Source organism: Stigmatopora argus, chromosome 12, assembly GCF_051989625.1.
Source record: "Stigmatopora argus isolate UIUO_Sarg chromosome 12, RoL_Sarg_1.0, whole genome shotgun sequence".
NCBI classification, from domain to species: domain Eukaryota; kingdom Metazoa; phylum Chordata; class Actinopteri; order Syngnathiformes; family Syngnathidae; genus Stigmatopora; species Stigmatopora argus.
The window spans coordinates 8,402,323-8,421,435 of record NC_135398.1 but is presented as its reverse complement, the minus strand read 5'-3'; the positions used below and the strand labels follow the sequence as shown (position 1 = coordinate 8,421,435).

The window sequence follows — 19,113 nt, the reverse complement described above, 5'->3', positions numbered from 1 at the left end:
TTTATTATTTAATCGGTTGAATAATAAACGGGGGGGGGGGGGTCGTCTGAACTCTATAGTACAGAGGTTGGAGCCTTTTTGACAGAGAGAGCCCGAAACAATTCATATTTTCTAATTTTATATCTTGAGAGCCATTCTCAGAATTTAAAAGTAAAAATACATGAAAATGTGTGATTTTTTTTGATAATTTCACCATAATTTCACCACTTTTAAAGTACAAAAACTCTGAATTATTTTGACAACATTCTTATGTTGATGATATCATGCATGTAGAAGAGTAATAAAAAAAAACAAAATTATGATTAAAGTGGTGCTAGAGGTAGTGTCAATGGCACAGTGCATTCGGGACTCAGCTCTCTCACCAGTGATTTCCATATTTTACCTCTTAGGTTAGTGAAGATCCATATGCACCCATGGAAAGAGCCACGTATGGCTCCCGAGCCACAGGTTCCCTACCCCTGCTATAGTATTTACTCGATGAGTCACGTGACCGTGGAGAAGGGGAAACTCTGGGTGAAGAAAGGAAGCAGGAAGTCCATCCACCAACAAGCAGAGAACGTAAACAATACCAAAAAAAGAATCTAAAACCCCAAGATGGCTGGTATTAAAGGTAGTTACTTCAATGTATAACCTGGAGTTGTATGGTGAAAAACATATTTGTACTATTGCTTGTTTCCTTGCGTAGTTTCGCCGCTTAACAAACTTAGTCAGACCTTGGCTGCGTATCGCAAAGTTGGGGGAATGATTCCGCTAGTCACTATGCTAATATAACAAATGTGATATTTTCATTAAGATGCGTTGTGAATGTTGTTTACTGACTATTCTGATTGTTGATATGTTTCTCCCAAATCAGCTTTGGTCGGGTTGTCTTTTAGTGGGGCCATCGGGCTGACGTTTCTGCTTCTGGGTTGTGCAGTGGAACAATATGGGTATGTTGTCCGCTATCACAGAAATGAAATCACTTCATTATCCTGATTATAATAAAAAAATACAGTATAGCCTTACAACCCTAATTTTAATTCTACATAGTCATCTAATTTAGTAGAGAAAAGCACAATCGCAGCACCTCTGGGCTTTGCCCCTTCATATATCAGAAATATTGCCTTTTACTATTACAACCTAAACCAAAATTGCTTTCATGGAATGACATCACATTATTCCAAACACTCTAGTCACTTTATGTTATAGTGTTGTATTCAATTTGCTTGTAAGCAATTGTTAGTGTTCTGAGCCATCACATTCTGAGATCAAGACATTGAGATCATTGTGGAATTTTTGAGGTGTAGGCAGTTATCTAAATGCACACAGTCATGATTAAAATTATATATTGGGTAAGGGGTGACTCATCTTCGCCAGCTAAGTACGTCATCGGACAGACACTGCTGTAAAATTGAAATTTTATAGTTCAATTTCCCACCCTTTCCAGCCCTTTACACAGTTTAAAGCCATCATCTTCAAAGATTCCTCGTATCTTTAAAAAAACCACATCTTTTAATCAAAATACAACTTTGATTACACTAAATCTGGATAAAAATGCACCGTGAAAGTCACACTGGCTTGCCAGGCTATTTTGGCTATAGTTGAGGGCTAAATTATCTTTTCTTTTTGTTTTGTCATAATTTTTCATTAAGAGTTTATTGGCCGCTGATGGTGCTGATATTTTACATCTTGAGTCCGATCCCTACCTTCATATCAAGACGTCTCAGTGATGACACTGATTCTTCCAGCAATGCATGCAGAGAACTGGCCTATTTCTTTACAACTGGACTCGTCATATCCTCATTTGGACTCCCCATTGTCCTCGCTCGGAACAGTACAGTGAGTTCATTTCCCCTTATGACATGATTATTGTTTTTTTACAACGGGGTTGCACACTAAATACTCACATTTTGCATCTAAAACAGCGGTCTCAAACCGGTCCTCAAAGGGCCGCAGGGGGTGCTGGTTTTCATTCAAACTGAACAAGCGAACACCTTTTGCGAGTGTAATCAGTTGATTGCAGCCAGGTGCTACTTATTTTAGATGACCCCTCATTGGTTAAACTGTCGACACAGTATCGGTTGAAATCAAGACTGCGGTCCTTTGCGGATTCGATTTGAGAATGTAAGCCAATGCGAGTACCGTATTTACTCGCATATAAGCCGCCTGCGAGTATAAAGCGCACCCCTAAAATTGCTTTAAAATTGTTGAATTTTAGTGTGTACTCACGTCTGGCCAGTCTGAGCACGTTTAACTATAGTAAGTTGGCCGTGCCCCGAGCGAACAGTGACTGGAACGTTTTGCGTTCTATGCAAGATACATATTTTTCATGAATTTCATTCATAGACGTCAAAATAAATTTTGTTTGGCGTTTTATCTGTTTATCTTTTCTCTATTTTGAAATAAATGACCGTATCGGCATTCGCTTGCGTCGTGACGGCACGGCGCACGCATGGCCGCCATTTTTGTCGGGATGTCTTTGTGTCACGGCGCCGTCAAATTGCAAGTCGTGTTTTTATGCGCATATAAGCCATACCCTCGATTCAGTCATAATTTTTTTGTCCGACAAAAGTGGCTTATATGCGAGTATGCGAGTAACTCAATTATTTCCCCTCTTGCACGTGAGACCTGGAAATTTGAATATTCCAAAAAGATTATCATTAAATTTATTGTGGTAGCAAATAATATTGTAGATGTCAGGCTTTGTTTTATCTCTTTTTTTTCACACTTCCAGATCCAATGGGGTGCCTGTGGTCTTGTGATGACAGGAAATGCCGTCATCTTCCTCACGATCCTCGGCTTTTTTCTGGTGTTCGGAGGTGGTGAGGACTTCAGTTGGGAACAGTGGTAAAAGTGCATTGTTGAATGAAAATGGATGGATGGATGGATGGGTTGGTGAATGGCTTGGTATCTTTCTGTTAGAGACAAAGCAAATTCCAAATGTCAACTGTGTGAACACTTTCTCAAATGGGTCTGACACAAAGCATTGTGTCCGGAGCACCAGAGATAAACATTTAATCCACATAGCTTTAACTGCTATATTTATCCATCATAACTTGGCCAGGCTAGCATGTTCTATACTCTACTTTAAATTTGGGTTTCTGTCACCCGATCTGATGAAGTACAACGATTAACACTACTCTACCATGCGTACTACTGTTTATGCCATTCAAATGGGGTACTGTGATGGTAGTTGTGTTGAGGATTCTTTTCAGTTATCATGGCGATTAATGTCACCCTAATTCATATTACATCTGACAACCACGTGTTGAATGTTTAATTTTTTTATATTTAGATACCTTGCCAGTGAATTCTAAAATATTCTTTGTTATGTTTGTGCAAGCGTGAACATTTTCACCAAAGATAATTTGAGATAAGATGAAGCCTTCGTACTAGCCAACCGTCTCTAGATGCCAGTTGAGGAAGCGCTACTTTGTGAATATCTACACATTTTCATTAATTATTTGTGTGAACAACAGTCTAGTGAGTTGCTTTTTGTTGTTGTTTATGTTTTCTCGCAGACCACAAAATTTCATATAATTTTTTTCTGAGTATTAATTTTCCATTTCAAATGTTAGGTTTGTCATGGAAATATTGAACTGCAAACACAAAGAATATCAGTCTTGGGTTTTGCATTTAATACAATTAATATGTCAAATTATGAATACATGCTATTTGGGTTATCCTCTGCGTTATCATTAACTTGTGTTTAGAGTGGTTTGTATGGTTTGGGCCACTTTATATTGAACCTGGTTAAATGTCTGATTTCCTTAAAACTGGCCGTATTTGAGAGTGCATTCAGACTCGGAATTAATTTTATCGGCTCTTGATTGGATTGTGTTTTCTAACAATAAAATATTTTGTAATGTGAAATAAATGCCTAAGCTTTATTTCTACTAACGCTGATATAGTTTTAAAATCACCTCTTTTGATGGTGATTATTTTCATGTATTTGATATATAATTCCAACAAATAAGGACCACATTTAAATGCAAAGAATCCAAGTGAAGCCAAGAAAAACTGTATTTTCAAACAAACATTGTATGTATACTTTTACTGTACTAGGATAGTTTAAATTTTGACCATTGCATTCCACCCAATGTCTTTTTGAAATTTTTAACATGCCTGTCTGATAAATGATGATGAGCTTGCAACATCTTTGGGGTGAGGAAATCTGAAAAATTCAAGACATACTCCAGTGATATTGAATGCCACTGAGATGAAAAGGAGAAAAAAAGTAAATGATGAAAGAGCTCTGGGAAACTTTACTTCTGTTCTTTGACAGGGGTTGCCTGGCAACGACTGTATTATCCAGAATGTCGCCACAGCTGACACGCGTGGCCTTGAACATCATGTAATACTTGAATAGCATAATGGTAAAATTGTAGAAATGTTTGAGTCTAATAATCAAGGATGAATACCATCTATAATCAAGAGACTTTTTTTTTTCCATTAACACTAGAAAAAAGATGGATCAATTTAAAAATGTTACCATTTTGCATCATGTAGAAATGCAATGTTGGTCCAATGATGATAATTCTACATTAACCCTTTTGGTCACAAATTAGGTTTCTTTTTTCCTCCTAAAATCTTTTTATATAGGACAAGGGTCTCAACGGGACAATATAATATAATATAGTATATCAATTTCCCCTCTTTAACTAGCTACAACAACACACTTTGACCTGGGCTGGCACTGAATGAGTTAAACTAATAATATTTTTCTGTAGTATTTATACTTACTAGTTAGCCAAATTGAATTATCATCAGTGGAAAGGGATTTTCCCACCCCGTTCATTGAGGTCTCTTTGAAAGGAAATCTTTATGAGCATTAATTGCAATCAAAGAGACAATCCATCCAATAAAATGTTGTCGTCGCAACAGCTGCTGTAACAGACGGATCCATATTTTCCTACGGCTGTTTGTAGGATGGATCCCGGCGGGAGTCAGGCGGCACGCGGCGGCGGAGCACGCAAACATTGGCTCGCGGAGGGATATGCGAGGACGGTGACAAAGCCAATCGATGAGCTCTTCCGCTCGCGAGGAGCGACGAGCGCGAATGGCACAAATAAAGAAAGGAGAGGCAAAGGCATTGTCAGTGGAGAGATGAGACAGCCAAGCCAAGACTGAGCGTTCAACGGCAGAAACGGGGGAACCCTTGAGGTAAACACACTTTTAATGTTGTCTAAACATCTTTGTGTGTTTCTTTACCCTTTCTCATTCCATGCTCATTTGGGTTAGGGTTAGGGTTTTTATGGTATTTTAAAGTTTTGCTCCATTAACTGTTAACTGTTACATTAATTAACTCACTGTTTTATGCCGGCCTTGATACACTTGTGTTTTGTGGTGAATATTGTAATTAAAGCCCATCATATCCCCTGATGATATATATTTTTAGATGATTTTCTATTGCAGGTTTGCTTACAGAATAAGAGCCTGCATATGATTAGGAAGAAAATGGTATTATATGATTATAAGTTGCACCAGCAAGAACCATTCATGTCCCTTTATATAAAGACTCAAAATTTCCAAATAGAAAGGAAGTTTTAGGGGAAATGGGCAATTTATTTTAACCATTGACACAGTGATGGATTCTTATTGTTTTAGGCCACATCTCAGTATTTTTTAATCCAGTAATCACTCTTTATGACTTTAACATCATATGCTTCCCATTTGACCTGACAACTTGACCTTTGACATAAAATAGGCACATTCCTCATTCTAGCTAATATCACATGCCCTGATATTATATGATATCATCTGAGCAACCATAACTTGGTCTCGGACTTGTTTGAAGAGCTTCTAGGTCTTTATAATGTGATGCTTCGAGCCTAGTGATGCTTGCAGCCCATTGAGACTTAGCAGAAAAGCTGTTTTTTTACTGAAACATCAGTCATTTCATAATTCATTCATTCATTTTCCACGTCGCTTATCTCAGTGGGCAGTAGGAAGGGTACACCCTGAATAACCAGTCTCCACCATGTTCCAACTCATCATGTGACTTAAATTGAACTCAAGTGGACTTCATTAAACTGAACACGTGAGGGAAGTAGATTGATTGCACTAGTGTTTTTTTTAAAGGGACTTCATCGTCAAGGGGTAAAAACATCGGCACATACCAATTTTCATATTTTTTCTCATTTCACTTCACCAGTTTTGATGAATTTGTGCACATCCATCAAATGGAATATGAAACAGGCTTTTTCATTATAGGACATGAATGTGCCAGTAAAATTCACTGCCAGCGACCCCCACTGTTCAAATGTAATGAACATTTATTGTGGCAGAGAATGACTCAATCTATGTGCAACATTACTAGTTTTTCATCCGCCCCACCCTCGTCTTTTATGTCTTTTGTAGTTGTTTGTGTTCCAACACACGTTTTTAACATGATCATTCTCGTCACATATTTTCAAATCTGTTGTCTACTATACTGAATATATTCTTGGTAAAGTATCCTTGCGCAAACAATGATATCTTGCCATCATTGACAATCAAGAAGTCACTATATTCTGGTTTGAAATCCCAAAAATGTATTTTCCGCACTATAAAGCGCACCTTCAATACATTGCCTATATTAAAACATAGTGGTTGGGGCTTCCAGCAGCTTGATTTGCTGGGATTGAATAATGGTGAAAATGTATTATACTGTATCCACTTGGTAGAGGTAAATATGCCTTTTTGACTTCTTGTGTTTTTTTTATCCTAAAAGTGTCTTATTATTTGCAATTAGGCATAAATTGTGACATAAACAAAGGACTATTAACTTATGACCCATTTGTTTATCCTTAAAGTGTCTTATTATTTGCAATCAGGCATAAATTGTGACATAAACAAAGGACTATTAACTTGTGACCCATTTGTTCATCCTAAATGTGTCTTATTATTTGCAATTAGGCTTAAATTGTGACATAAACAAAGGACTATTAACTTGTGACCAACCCATTCTTGTATTCGTGTGAGCATTGAATGCTCAGGTTTTAAACTTAAACCTAACTTTAAACATTCTCTTACACAACACATGCTTCCTGACGTTCTACCCGCATGTTTTGTTCGGTTTTATTTTTAATCAACGCAACTTAAGGAAAAATCCAGAGCGTTGGTTTTAGAGAACCTACACACAACAGTCCCTTGATGTTCCAATCAAAATCCTATCAAACCACTTTGCAAGCAGCATCTCAAGCACCACTTCATTCCCTTTTATTCTGCTAATGGCATCTCCATAAACAACCAATTATTTGTCGAGACACAGAAAGACACGACGGAGATGACCTTTCACAGGGGTCCCATGAAGTGTAAAAATCCAACAATACATCTTCATAAAAAGTAATACATTGGCTTAAGCCTTATAATGACTCATGTATATTCAATACGGTGCATGTACTGCTCTATGACTAATTCAGGGTGTACCCCTTTGCCCAAAGTCAGCTGGGATAGGCACTCTTGTAACGTGAAGGGAGGGCAAGAGTGGAACATATTGATCCATTTCTGTCACAAAAATTAGTCACTCTTGTTTGCCTTTTGGTTTTCTCACTGCGGCTATTTGATAATGGATGCATTTAAGCCTTACTTTCATGGCCAGTAGGGATAATTAACATGGTGGCTGCCATTGACGGCAATAAGTGTTCAATCCAATGCTCTCAGCCTTATAAACCAAAATTAATTGGACGTCTCTTGCCGTCCATGGCAGCTAATGAATGCCTAAATGCAATCAAGGCAGATCAGAGCTGACATGGTCCCGTGTCTAATTTCATGACATGAGGGTGTGTGCAGTTTTTTAATTATGCAAACAATCGCCATTTATTAATGCCACTTTTAATTTAATTTCAGTGAATTTGTTTAGCTCACAACATAATGTCGTTGATCTTCCTTTTTATATTTTACTTAAAAAGTTGTGGTAGAGACATTTAACTGGTTTCACATTTGTTTCTGTCCACTGGTTGTTATTCTTGTCCTGTCCTTGCTGCCCAACAGAAATGTTCCATTATATTGTACCACAAATCTGTCCCAAAATTATTGTTTATCAATAGTGTAGGTAACATAGGTTCACTAGCAAGTTTAATTGCTAATTGCAGTTCTTTTTCCTACTCCTAATTTGCAGATTTGCTGATAATATACTCATTTCCGTGCTGCTGAAAGTGGCTAATGATGAAGAAAAGCCACAGTGTCCAAGGAGTCACATTGGGAGACGTAAGTATTGAATATTCCCATTGAATCTAGTACAAAACCCCTTCTGTTTAAAAGTTTCGTTAGACTCCAAATGTGTGTTGTTATTCTCTACGGAAGCAGTTTTAAGATGCAACAAGTCAGTCTGTTTGTGACTCAAAAAGATGACTGTACGCACGACCACACAGTGGTAAATGTGCGTAAGAGAGTGTTATGGAGATTATGGAGTGAGGTGGGAAGAGGACAAAAGGTGCTAAAAGACAGCCCACGTCAGGATGTCCTTTCGGTCTCACGCTGAAGGGAAACACAAGAGAGAGAGAGAGACATGCATTCGTTTTTTATATTCTCTCTTGATTTTGATGTGGTCCAAAAGGTACTCGGACGTTTGGTCGCCGGACTTTTGGTCGCCGGACTTTTGGTCGCCGGACGTTTGGTCGCCCGGATGGTTATTGATAATTACCATTTAAAATTGTTGCTCAAATTCCCTAAATACAAACTGCGAATTATAATTTTGTCATACTTAATGCCCTATTAATTATTAGGCTAAAGAAAAGCTCCAAATTTCCCGTACTTTTATTGTGTTTTGTTGGAGAACTTGTTAAGACCCTGACTGACGTCCCTTCCTAAGTGGACAACCCATGTACATACAAACTCTTATACACTCACACGGCCGCTCAGTGAAACTGCTCAGGGCCATTGTTGGCTTTGATTGATGCATAGACCGTGTGGTTTTACCTTGTTTGGTCGCCGGACTTTTGGTTGCCGGACTTTTGGTTGCCGGACTTTTGGTCGCCGGACGTTTGGTCCCCGGACGTTTGGTCCCCGGACGTTTGGTCCCCGGACGTTTGGTCCCCGGACGTTTGGGTCCGGGCGACCAAAAGTCCGGCGACCAAACGTCTGTTCACAGGTCCAAAAGGACCTCAAAGGATGCGCTATAATTCCCTACTGTGTCTGACTATAGTCCAATCAGACTCTATGTCAATTTACCGTATCTAATTCTTTTCCCTGGACTAGTTCTTTGTTATGTTTGCATTTCAGTGTTGTATTCAGAATATCTCCTCTGCAATTGAGGGGTTTACGTATTGAGGGTCCGTATTGGAGCATCCTTTTTCAGCCTCACTCCATGTGTTTTTGCTTTTTTACAAACAAACAAAAATTGTTGGACTTGTAACCCAAAGAGCTTCAGCGTTGCTTAAAAAGCGCTTTCATCTCCATCGGGAAATTATCCACTCCACCTTCACTCCACTCCACTTTGTTAGAAGCATGCGGATGCTACTTTTCATCTTTGTTCTGTTTGTTTCATAAGCACCTTTCTGCATTGAGGAAAATAAGAGTTTTTCCATGTTTGGATCTTTGTATTTCAAAGTGATCAAATACAAAAGTTATTCGGATAGTGGTTGCGTGTAAATACAGGAAAACACTTCAAGTACAATTGTAACGTTTCCTCCTCTAACCAAGAGATCAATGAAATACTAGAATTACTGTCAATATTCAGATACAATTCAGCTGTGCCACAGTGAAATATTGATTAGGATTTTTTTCTAGTATGCGGAATGTGTTTTTCATACTGGTTCAATTCAGATTGGTTTTTTTTCCGGGAAATATTAATTGTATCCTAAGGCTCAATTTTCACTTTTTGCCTTGGATGCGAGTAATTCTATACCGTCGTCTCCAAAACAGGCACAATACATCAGGCTCATTGCATTTCCAAGAAGCTGCTGCAAAGTCAGCAGAATACTAACTACCTTAGAGGAGCATGGCTTCCTTGCTCTTTTAATGATTCTCCTTTTCAAAATTGAAAATTTATGATGTTGCATGTTGCCTATAATATTTTATACCATACATCTACAGTATGTCATACCTTTGTCTGTCTTGATTTTTGTTTTGAACTGCAAATCATTTTCACCTAGAGGGATTTCCCTTTGAAAGATAACTTTTTTTCCTGTGCATGTTAGTATCCAAAGCACTCAATAGCTGTTTTCTTCTCATTTTCTATCAGGAGAAGAAGGATCCTTCTGTGTCCCAATTTCCCTCGGGCAGCACCCTTGCCGTAGAAGTGTGTAAAGTCCATCGGCGATTTTCCGGCAACTTGCAGCTGCCTCCGTTGTCATGGCGACAGGCCGAGAAGGAGCAGGAAAGGGGAAGTTTTCTATCCCCAGTGGAGGACCCGATGATTTACGCCAGGCCAACAAGTCTGCCTCTTGCTTCCCTCCCGCGGATTGACATTACAAAGGCTGACTCAGACAGGTGAGGCTCCAAATGTTTAAATCTAAAGCACTTTTGAGAATTATTGCTAATCTTTTGTAACTGTCTCTGTTGTCCGAGAAAAACAAGGGACCAAGTGTTTACCCTGTGCATTCGATTTTGTGACTAAAAAAATCCAGATTTCTGTACCATTAAGAAAAAAAAGGAGCCTATTTAGTGTACATTTCTTATTTACCGCATGAATAAAACAAGATAATGCATTTTCATTTTTTATATTGCCAGTGATTGGATCTCATTGGTAGACTGTTTTGTTTGTTCCTGGCCAGGTTTCCTAAATATTTTCTGAATTATACTCAAGTCAGAGGGTATATTGCTTTTTTCCAACTTAAGTGCCTGCGAGAATATGCCTTTTAGTTATTATAAAGTGAGCCATTTAAGATGTGCATTTTTCTATATTACAACAGTCATTTGGTTGAACTCGCTTGCTAATCCGTAGTGGTTTAACATGGTGGGAAAACAGACAGCCAGTCAGATAAACAACTGAATCCCTTCCCTGTGGCCCATCCCAGATGTGCCTTATCCGCCTGCCAAGCCAACATTATTCCAGCATGTGGTACTCAGCTGGACAGGACGAAGGACAGTAACAGCATCGGTTTCTCTTGAAGGGCTTGAATCCCTAAAGAAATATTAAGGAAGGAGGACGAGGGTAGAGAGGAATGTTAAGGAAGTCCTCCCGGTCCAGAACTGGGCACTTTGATTTCAGCGAGGAGGGGCTCTGCGAAGCACACCTCTCGGCTCCCAGGTGACTCTCGACTAAACGGGATTCTGGTGATTCGATGTGTATTTATGTTGTTGTTTTGGGGCAATTGCTGTGGTAGTTCTTGGAAAACGCGAGGTTGTTTTAAAAATTCAAAATTTAATGTAGGTTTGCTACCCGTTATTGTAGTTTGCCATAGATTTTATTTTGTTGACAAACCACGGTGTGTAGTCAGTAACAGATTACGAGATTACTTTGGTAAATCATGTTAATGTGTCAAGTTGGGATTTAGATGACGTGAAATGAGATGCAGATGACGCAGTCTGTCCTGCGTGGGAGTTTTTGCATTAATCTGATCTTGATTGGCAGAATTGAAGGGCTGGTGTCCATCATTACATACGCATGAATCAGAATGGAAATATGTGGCAAAGTGCTTTAGGAAGAAAAAATGGTTGGGTTCAGACCACTAACTGCTTAATAGAAATGTTCTTTTTAAAATAAAAACAGCAATAAGCAAGTTTAGGTTTTCTTCAGTTTACAAAGTGAATGAATGTTTCAGTGACTGTTAGAATGGGACATAAAATTGGAAAAGCATGAATGGGTGATTTATACTTGATTAAATATATATTTTCATTGATTACACCATGGATGGAATAGGTTTTCCATTGCGGTAAAAATGTCCTCTCCGAAAAACCACGAACTGAGGGTACTTTTTAAAAAGTATGTTCAACAGCAATTGAGATAACCACAATATTTTGGAGTGGCGAGTGGGTGAGCTTCATTCCCATAGCGTGGAATGAGGCAATAGTCAGCGAGCCAGCACACTTTTCCAAGCATAATGCGTTATTTCTTATATAATAATCAGTTTTCAGTTATTTCTCTTGTGTGGTGTATTTTTTAACTACACACTGTTAAAAACAAACAACAGTGCCCTGCGATGGATTGGGAAGAATTCAGGGTATACCCTGACCTCTTACCCATAGTGAGCTGGGATAGGCTCCAGCACCTCTGATGTGGATTTCTCTCTGAATATGACATTCCATTTTTTTTTAAATACACAGACGGCTGTTTTTCTTCAAATCTAAATGCTGTTTGTTTTCTCCTATGTCCAGCTTGGAGGGAGAGAATGCATCATTGTGTTGTAGCCCTTCAGACCCTCAAGCCTCCCCGAGTTCAGGTCTGGTTCTTCATCCCAACCTGGCAAGCCACGGCCAGCGTCGCGAGTCCTTTCTTTACCGCTCCGACAGTGACTATGAATTGTCACCAAAATCTCTTTCTCGAAATTCTTCCATCGTTGGCGAACTGTAAGTTGTCTTGGAAATATAGTGCCTTTGTCTTCCATTATCTTGTTTAATCACCTTTTTTGTCTTTTAACCTTTAGTCATGGAGAGGACTTGATTGTGACTCCCTTTGCCCAAGTAAGTAGCTACAAGGAAACGAATACCAATTTTCTTGTCTAATTTGAAAGTGAAGCTGTTCTTCAGCACCCTTAATAAGTAACCTTCACCCTATTTAATGGCTTCTTGTTACCTTTTCCATGATTGTCCTCAATTTCACCCTATATTATTATTTTTAAATTAAAGTGAGTTCTGCTATTACCTCCACATACCTGTCAACCTCTGCCGATAACTGCCCTTATAAATGATTATGATTCCCCTTACAAACCGCCCAAAAACCTTACAAACACCGTACGAGTCGTACGGTGTTTGTAAGGTTTTTTGGGGGTTAGTAAGGGGAATCATAATCATTTATAAGGGCAGTTATCGGCAGAGGTTGACAGGTATGCCTCCAGTTTAAATGCTCTGTTTACAAATATTACACAATGCCCTGTTACTATTGTTGGTTTCTAAACAGAAGTACTCCCACACAGCGGCAGCCAAAAAGCAGCATGGTGCTGTAAACACACACTGGATATACATACTCGATCCCTTCATTCATTATATAGATGTATTGATACACTATTAATGTGTTCACTGTACCCTACAAGCCAAATAACCCATTCCCATCCTCGCGCCTTGACACTTAAAAAAAAGAAGTCTCATATTTATATATAGTATTCTTATTTTGGTGGGAAGTGTAGTAGATTTTGCAAGTACGTCTACTGTTTCTGATCACCAATTGTTTTCCCAGGTTCTGGCAAGCCTTCGGACTGTCAGAAATAACTTCACCACTTTGACAAATGTGCAATGTGCATCCAATAAGTAAGTCCAGCCCTTTGTAATAACTGGAAATGTCTTTTGAGGGCGCTAGTGTATCAAAAATATTCCATGCAAGCAGTGTCTCAAAGAAACTTTTCTTTTCCCACCTTGAGTATAGTTCATTAAACAAAAATGTAAGCACAATGTAATACTAAAATGGCTTGTTGCCCCTTTTAGAATATAATTCAACTGAGGTTGAGACAGTATTAATTGATATTCACGGGTCATCACTCTGAAAGTTATAATAAATGTTTTTTTTTTCTTCCTTTATTTTTCATGACCTATTGATGTCTAATTATAGGAGGTCTCCTGCTGCAAATCAGCCTCCTGTCACCAAAGTCTGTTTGTCTGGTAAGTTCCACCATCTGTCTCTTGCTGTCTGTGATAGTAATTCACTTGATGACCTTATCAGAATGAAGTTGTCGCTCTTAGTTGAAGAAGGCTTCGTCTTACATTCAATGACAGGCAGCGCTACGTCTAGTCTGACATTTCCAAGTAATACAAAATCAGATTAACCAAAAGGATATGGTTACGCTCTGCTCATGCTTTGAATTAGAATTCACACAAAATCACCATACTTTGGTTCTCAACAATGGGGGTTTTCTATGTTAGACACAACGTGGCATAAGTTGTGCTGGGTGATTTTGTATAATGATCCCAAAGACTGGCTATGGCTCAGTAACCTGTAGCTAGTCATTTAGGGGTCTACAGTATGGCCCCTCCACAACGCCGATTTGTTGGGTCAATTCTGACTGAATGAAAGGTAATTGGAGGTTAAAGTTAATGTCACTTTAATTGGCAAAAGGTCGTCTTTTGGTTAGAAATCAACTAAAAGTTGTTGTTTTTTCAGAGGGGTATGAATCCAGGATATTTGTAATTGTTAAATAAACACTCCAGTTTTGATATAGATTGTTTTATGGTTCACATTTATACGTCTTAATTTCAATTGACTAAATAAAATAAATACAGAGTAATAATATTCATAACATTTAAAAATATATATACTTATTCAATTCAAGGGGTTCGTCATAACTAAGCTTTCTGATCATTCAAAATAAAATATAACACTGCAAAAGACCATCAAACATTTTTCAACACGTTTCTATGAATTTAATCTCCTTGTACTTTCCTTGCGTTTATTCCATTTCCCTCCAACTTCCCCAAAACATGCATAATATGTTAATTAAAGACTATAAATTGGCCGTTCGTGTGAATGGTTGTGGACGAGCGTAATATAAAATGAATGAATTCATACCCCTCTGAAAAACAACAACTTTTAGTTGATTTCTAACCAAAAGACGACCTTTTGCCAATTAAAGTGACATTAACCTGAGGTTTGGCTAGGGAATGAATCATTTCAGTCTTTAAACAGGCTCCGTATTCAGAAATGTAACTGCCGTAGGGAAAGTTCATTTTTTTTCCTGCTGCACTGGTTCCTCAAGCCTGATTGACGTCAGCAAGGGCTTCAAAGCGGGTGCTCTCCACTTCCTATTATCACAGATGGTCTGCAGCAGCATCCCTAGCAGGAAAGAAATACGTACCTTAATTACCTTATTCTCACGTTACAACCTTGACCTTCCTTTGCGATTGCTCTTGAACACGATTACCTATTAAGACACTTTAAAATCCTATTTTGAATGCAGACTGGGCCCGTTCAGTTTCGCCATTGACGGTGTCATCAGATACATCTGTGCAAACAAAGAACCCACACCTGCTTCTGAATAACAAGGATTGTTCCTTTGTATTCTTTCGGTCTCATTTTCTCATCGCTGTGAACGGAAAAGGAGACCAGATTGTTCCTGTTTTCCATTTCTGTGAGCAAAGAAGTCATCCCACAATAGTGATAAAAGATAGACTGTGCGTTGAGAAAACGTCTCAAATTTATTGGCCTGATTATTGCAGCAGGGTTCATAGAGAATACAAAAAATGGTTTATCGTTTTTTTTATGCACTTCAGATTGGATATGGGAGAAGTGAAATGGACCTAAAACACATGACCACAGTCACGAGCTGTAAGGGGAGAACACTAGAGCAATGCGGGTGCTATTACTTTGCCACTTCACACTGTTTACGCTATCAAACAGAAATATTGAGAGGATGGCTAAAGTGTTGGTCATGTGAGTTTGCTTTTTTTTTTTGCTTTTTTTTCTGGGCAAAACAATCTTGACCCCATCAAACTCAAGTCCCGTGAGCACAGCGGTCAACAAAGGGCTCACTCTTCCCTGAATGATTTAGATTATAAGCTTTGCTCTGTGTTACACTTGATGAATATAAATCAAAGGTTTTATATGACGCGCTTGACCGTCATTTTCTTATTACTATTTCGTTACAGCTCTTAGTAGCATTAACTACGTGTAGTTCCAAGAATTGGTCGGGTCAAGTTTTAACTCATGGTCTGGATATCCAAACCATTTCAACTGGGAGGGCGCTAAAAGTCAGTTATTGGATTTCATTCCAATGTTTAGTTAATGTTTATATTCAGAAAGGATTTAAGATAAGGAAACCGACCGCCTAAAAACGGATATCGATTACTCCTTCACATGTAAAGTAGCACAATCAGATTGCTTTTTGTGCATCCAGAATACGTTTATGTCACCAGCCAACTCACTCCAGTTTAGTCTGGGGCAGTTACTCAAATCCGCGTGTGCAGCAAAAATCCGTTTCAGGTTTTCCAGGCCCGCAGCCAAAAGAGAGGATCCTAAGGGCTGGAAGCAGCAGCTTGGTTAAGTATTTGAATTATGTCATTGACGTCAGTAGAGTCATAAACCTCGTTGCGGCCCATCCCTCAAGCTCTCCCTTGCCAACAAAGCTCCATAGCGCATTGTTAGCGGGTCGTCAAGCAGTCCTTGATGAAGTGTGTGTGCATGTGAATGTTCGTATAACAACTCAAGTCTTTAGTTTTGACAGCTGAAGAGATTTCAATCCGTCACGGACGTAAATTGCGCCATCAGAGTGAAGGGTTGTTAGTAAGAGAAGACAATATATGGATCATTCACTGTCAGTTATGATCCAAATGGACCCTTTTTTTGTCTTTAGTTTTTAATCGTTCAACTCCTCACTTAAATTGCAATTTGCATCATGATTCTTATATTAGTATCACTCATTTACTATATTTAGAGCAATAATAAAAGAAAGGCAAAGCAATTGAGTGTACATCTGTTAGATGAGTCTCATGATTGCCTCACCTTTTATCCTTTGTAATTGGGCTAATTACACAAATGGTAGCATGAAAATAAAAACTGATTTCAGTCAAAAGTCAAACAAAACTATTTAACATCCTGCTCTTACAAGGAGTACTTTTCCACTACATTCAATTTAAAGAATAAGCCACCTTTCAAATGCTAAACCAGAACAAGAGTAAACCATAATGAATAACAATAAGTCATTGGTTTAATGTAATTAATTACAGCAGATGTAATATTATATTTATTTTAGTATTAGGTACTTATTTTTTGTAAGAGCTTGCCTCACAGTTCTGACTCTACTTTAATTTATTTTACTCCCCATGGGAAGAAAACATTTGAAAATATAATCCAATCATATTCTGACCAATGCCAATAGTTTGAAGCAGAATGCAGAGTCATACTAAATCCACTTTAAAAAAAAATATTTTGGAGTATTTTTCAAATTGATACGTTTTCCATCGAAGATGACGTTTTTTTCCCTTCTAAAAAAACAAGTTTATCAATTGCGAGAAGGAATGTATTACTCAGTAATGTGTGTGTGTGTGTGTGTCAGGCAAACATGTTGTGAGAAGTCAATGCAAAAAAGATCATTGTTGCACATATTGATGTCAGAGGGGCCCCTCTGTCTTTGTCTCTCACACACACAATGTCATTACATCACCATAAAGAATGTGTGTTTGCGTAGATAGAAATCTTGGAGCTAACAAACTAGTGACTCAAACCTAACTGGACAGTCATATATTGTATTAGTATTTCCTCACAAGTCAGATAAGCATGAATACACTTAACATTGGTCACAACATCCACCTCCATTGCACAACTTCATTCTATCCTGTAAAGTGCACACACGTGTCAAAGTGGCGGCCCGGGGGCCAATTCTAATTTTTTAATCAATTTTTTCTGTGTTTTTAGTTCAAAACTCATTTTGTAAAATCTAAAAATATATTTTAAAAAAATAAACATTGTTTTAGAATTTAGATCTATAAAAAACTGAATATTCAGGGCTTTTAATCCAGTTCTTTAAATCAATTTATTTAAAAAAATCTAAATATTATATCTAAAATGGTCAGGGCCACGTGAAATCAAGTTGACGTTGAAGCGGCCCGCGAACCAACCCGAGTCTGACACCCTTGCGTTAAACCAATTGATCCAGTATAAGGCTGTTTTCTCTTGAGCGACTTTTAATGCTTATTGCCTTCCCTTATTGGAGCAGTTGTGTGATATTCTCTTATATAACGCGCTTGCATTAAAGTAATCATCACCGAGTGTTGCTGCTGGAACTCTTCACAAGGTGGCATCGTGGATTGGTCAGTGCAGTTTTGCAAACCACACATGAGCCAAAAGGCCAAGGAAACAGGTTTGGGGGGGATAGATTGAGCACACAGAGGAGCAGTGTGAGGTGGATGAGAGTGGATGGTGTCTTGGCCAGGAATGGATTTGGGGGCATGTTTAAGCCTAGCCAGTGTTGTTAGATGGTGCTCACAGAGGCCGGTTTGTGGCCCTATAGGGGAGAGTGTGGAGGCAGACAGCGTGTGTCTGCACACTGAGACCTGTTGTCCTCATAGTAGCCGCCTGCATATGGCCAAGGCATTAGGAGACGCAGATGAAAAAGGAGGGTGGGCCTGGAAAAGTACCCCACACTATATCTGGGTGTAGGTTTCTCAAACTCGACGTGCATAAGTGCGTCACAACTATTTCGAATGGCGACAGTGAGATATGTCAGTGTAGGTGGCTTCAAAAAATCTGGAGTGTCAGTTGAAGCATTTTTTTCTGGCAGCAAAGTGGTCGAGAATTTGCAGTTAAAATTCATTCATTTAATTATTAGTCTATAAAACTTTTCGTGTTTTTTTGGTGAATGTCTGCATGTCAAAACACATACAAAAAGTACCTTGTTCAAAACTTTTCTCGTTACTGGTGAGTTATAGTTAGAGCAAATTTGCTCAAAATTATGCTATGATAGTCGTGGCGTGCAGGAAAAAAGCAATGGAACTGGCATTACACAAGCATGGAAAGACAAGAGAACAGACAGGACACTGAGAGTCAAAATTAAAAATTAAAACTAGGAAAAGGGCACCGCATTTAAGAGATGACGTGATGCCATATGGGCCAGTTGAACCAAGATTGAGAGAATAAAAACAGGGAATTAAATACAAACAGATGGATGAGGCAACAAGGCATACCTGGACGAGATGAGCTAAGAGAACAGAAAGAACTAAGACAAAGAAAAAACAAAGTAAAACTAAATGACAACATTGGGAATAGAAATCATTTGCTAATCCTAAATATTAACAATCACAGAATTTGACAGTGATTATAAATGTGCCTTATAGTCTGAAAAATACAGTATTACGATGATAAAATATTCTGATGCCAATGCTAAATGTTTTTCACCCTGTAACATTTCTTCTTCAGTTCAACATTAAGAATTTGCAATATACATAATTGGCTATGACTAATGAGAACTAAATCGGTTATCTTTAATCAGCCTTAATTGATTGCCTTATTGCCTCATTTTTCCCCCTCCATTTTCTATACCGCTTATCCCCACACGGATCCCGGTGGCTAAATTTTGTGGTTAGATGGAGTTGCAATTGAATTAAGCTAGTTTGGCTAGAGAACAGCTG

The 19,113-nt window shown here is 38.5% G+C and overlaps 2 protein-coding genes across 3 annotated transcripts in view; both read left to right on the top strand.

Annotated features, from left to right (window-relative positions):
- Positions 1–452: 452 nt before the first annotated feature.
- Positions 453–3,856, top strand: LOC144086333 (leptin receptor gene-related protein). The gene is made up of 4 exons (XM_077616245.1): positions 453–610; positions 854–929; positions 1,632–1,818; positions 2,714–3,856. The coding sequence occupies exons 1-4, from the start codon at positions 595–597 to the stop codon at positions 2,828–2,830; spliced, it is 396 nt and encodes a 131-aa protein (XP_077472371.1). The 5' UTR covers positions 453–594; the 3' UTR covers positions 2,831–3,856.
- A 1,128-nt stretch (positions 3,857–4,984) lies between these two features.
- The window catches only part of LOC144085681 (3',5'-cyclic-AMP phosphodiesterase 4B-like), a 28,934-nt gene continuing 14,805 nt past the window's right edge, over positions 4,985–19,113 (top strand). The window contains exons 1-7 of one of the 2 annotated variants that reach the window (XM_077615213.1): positions 4,985–5,142; positions 8,081–8,169; positions 10,145–10,392; positions 12,220–12,411; positions 12,489–12,525; positions 13,238–13,308; positions 13,607–13,656. In XM_077615213.1, coding sequence (XP_077471339.1) covers positions 8,125–8,169; positions 10,145–10,392; positions 12,220–12,411; positions 12,489–12,525; positions 13,238–13,308; positions 13,607–13,656 — 643 coding nt within the window. In that variant the 5' untranslated portion in view covers positions 4,985–5,142; positions 8,081–8,124. The remainder of the gene's footprint in view (positions 5,143–8,080; positions 8,170–10,144; positions 10,393–12,219; positions 12,412–12,488; positions 12,526–13,237; positions 13,309–13,606; positions 13,657–19,113) is intronic. The other variant, XM_077615214.1, reaches the window with a different exon arrangement.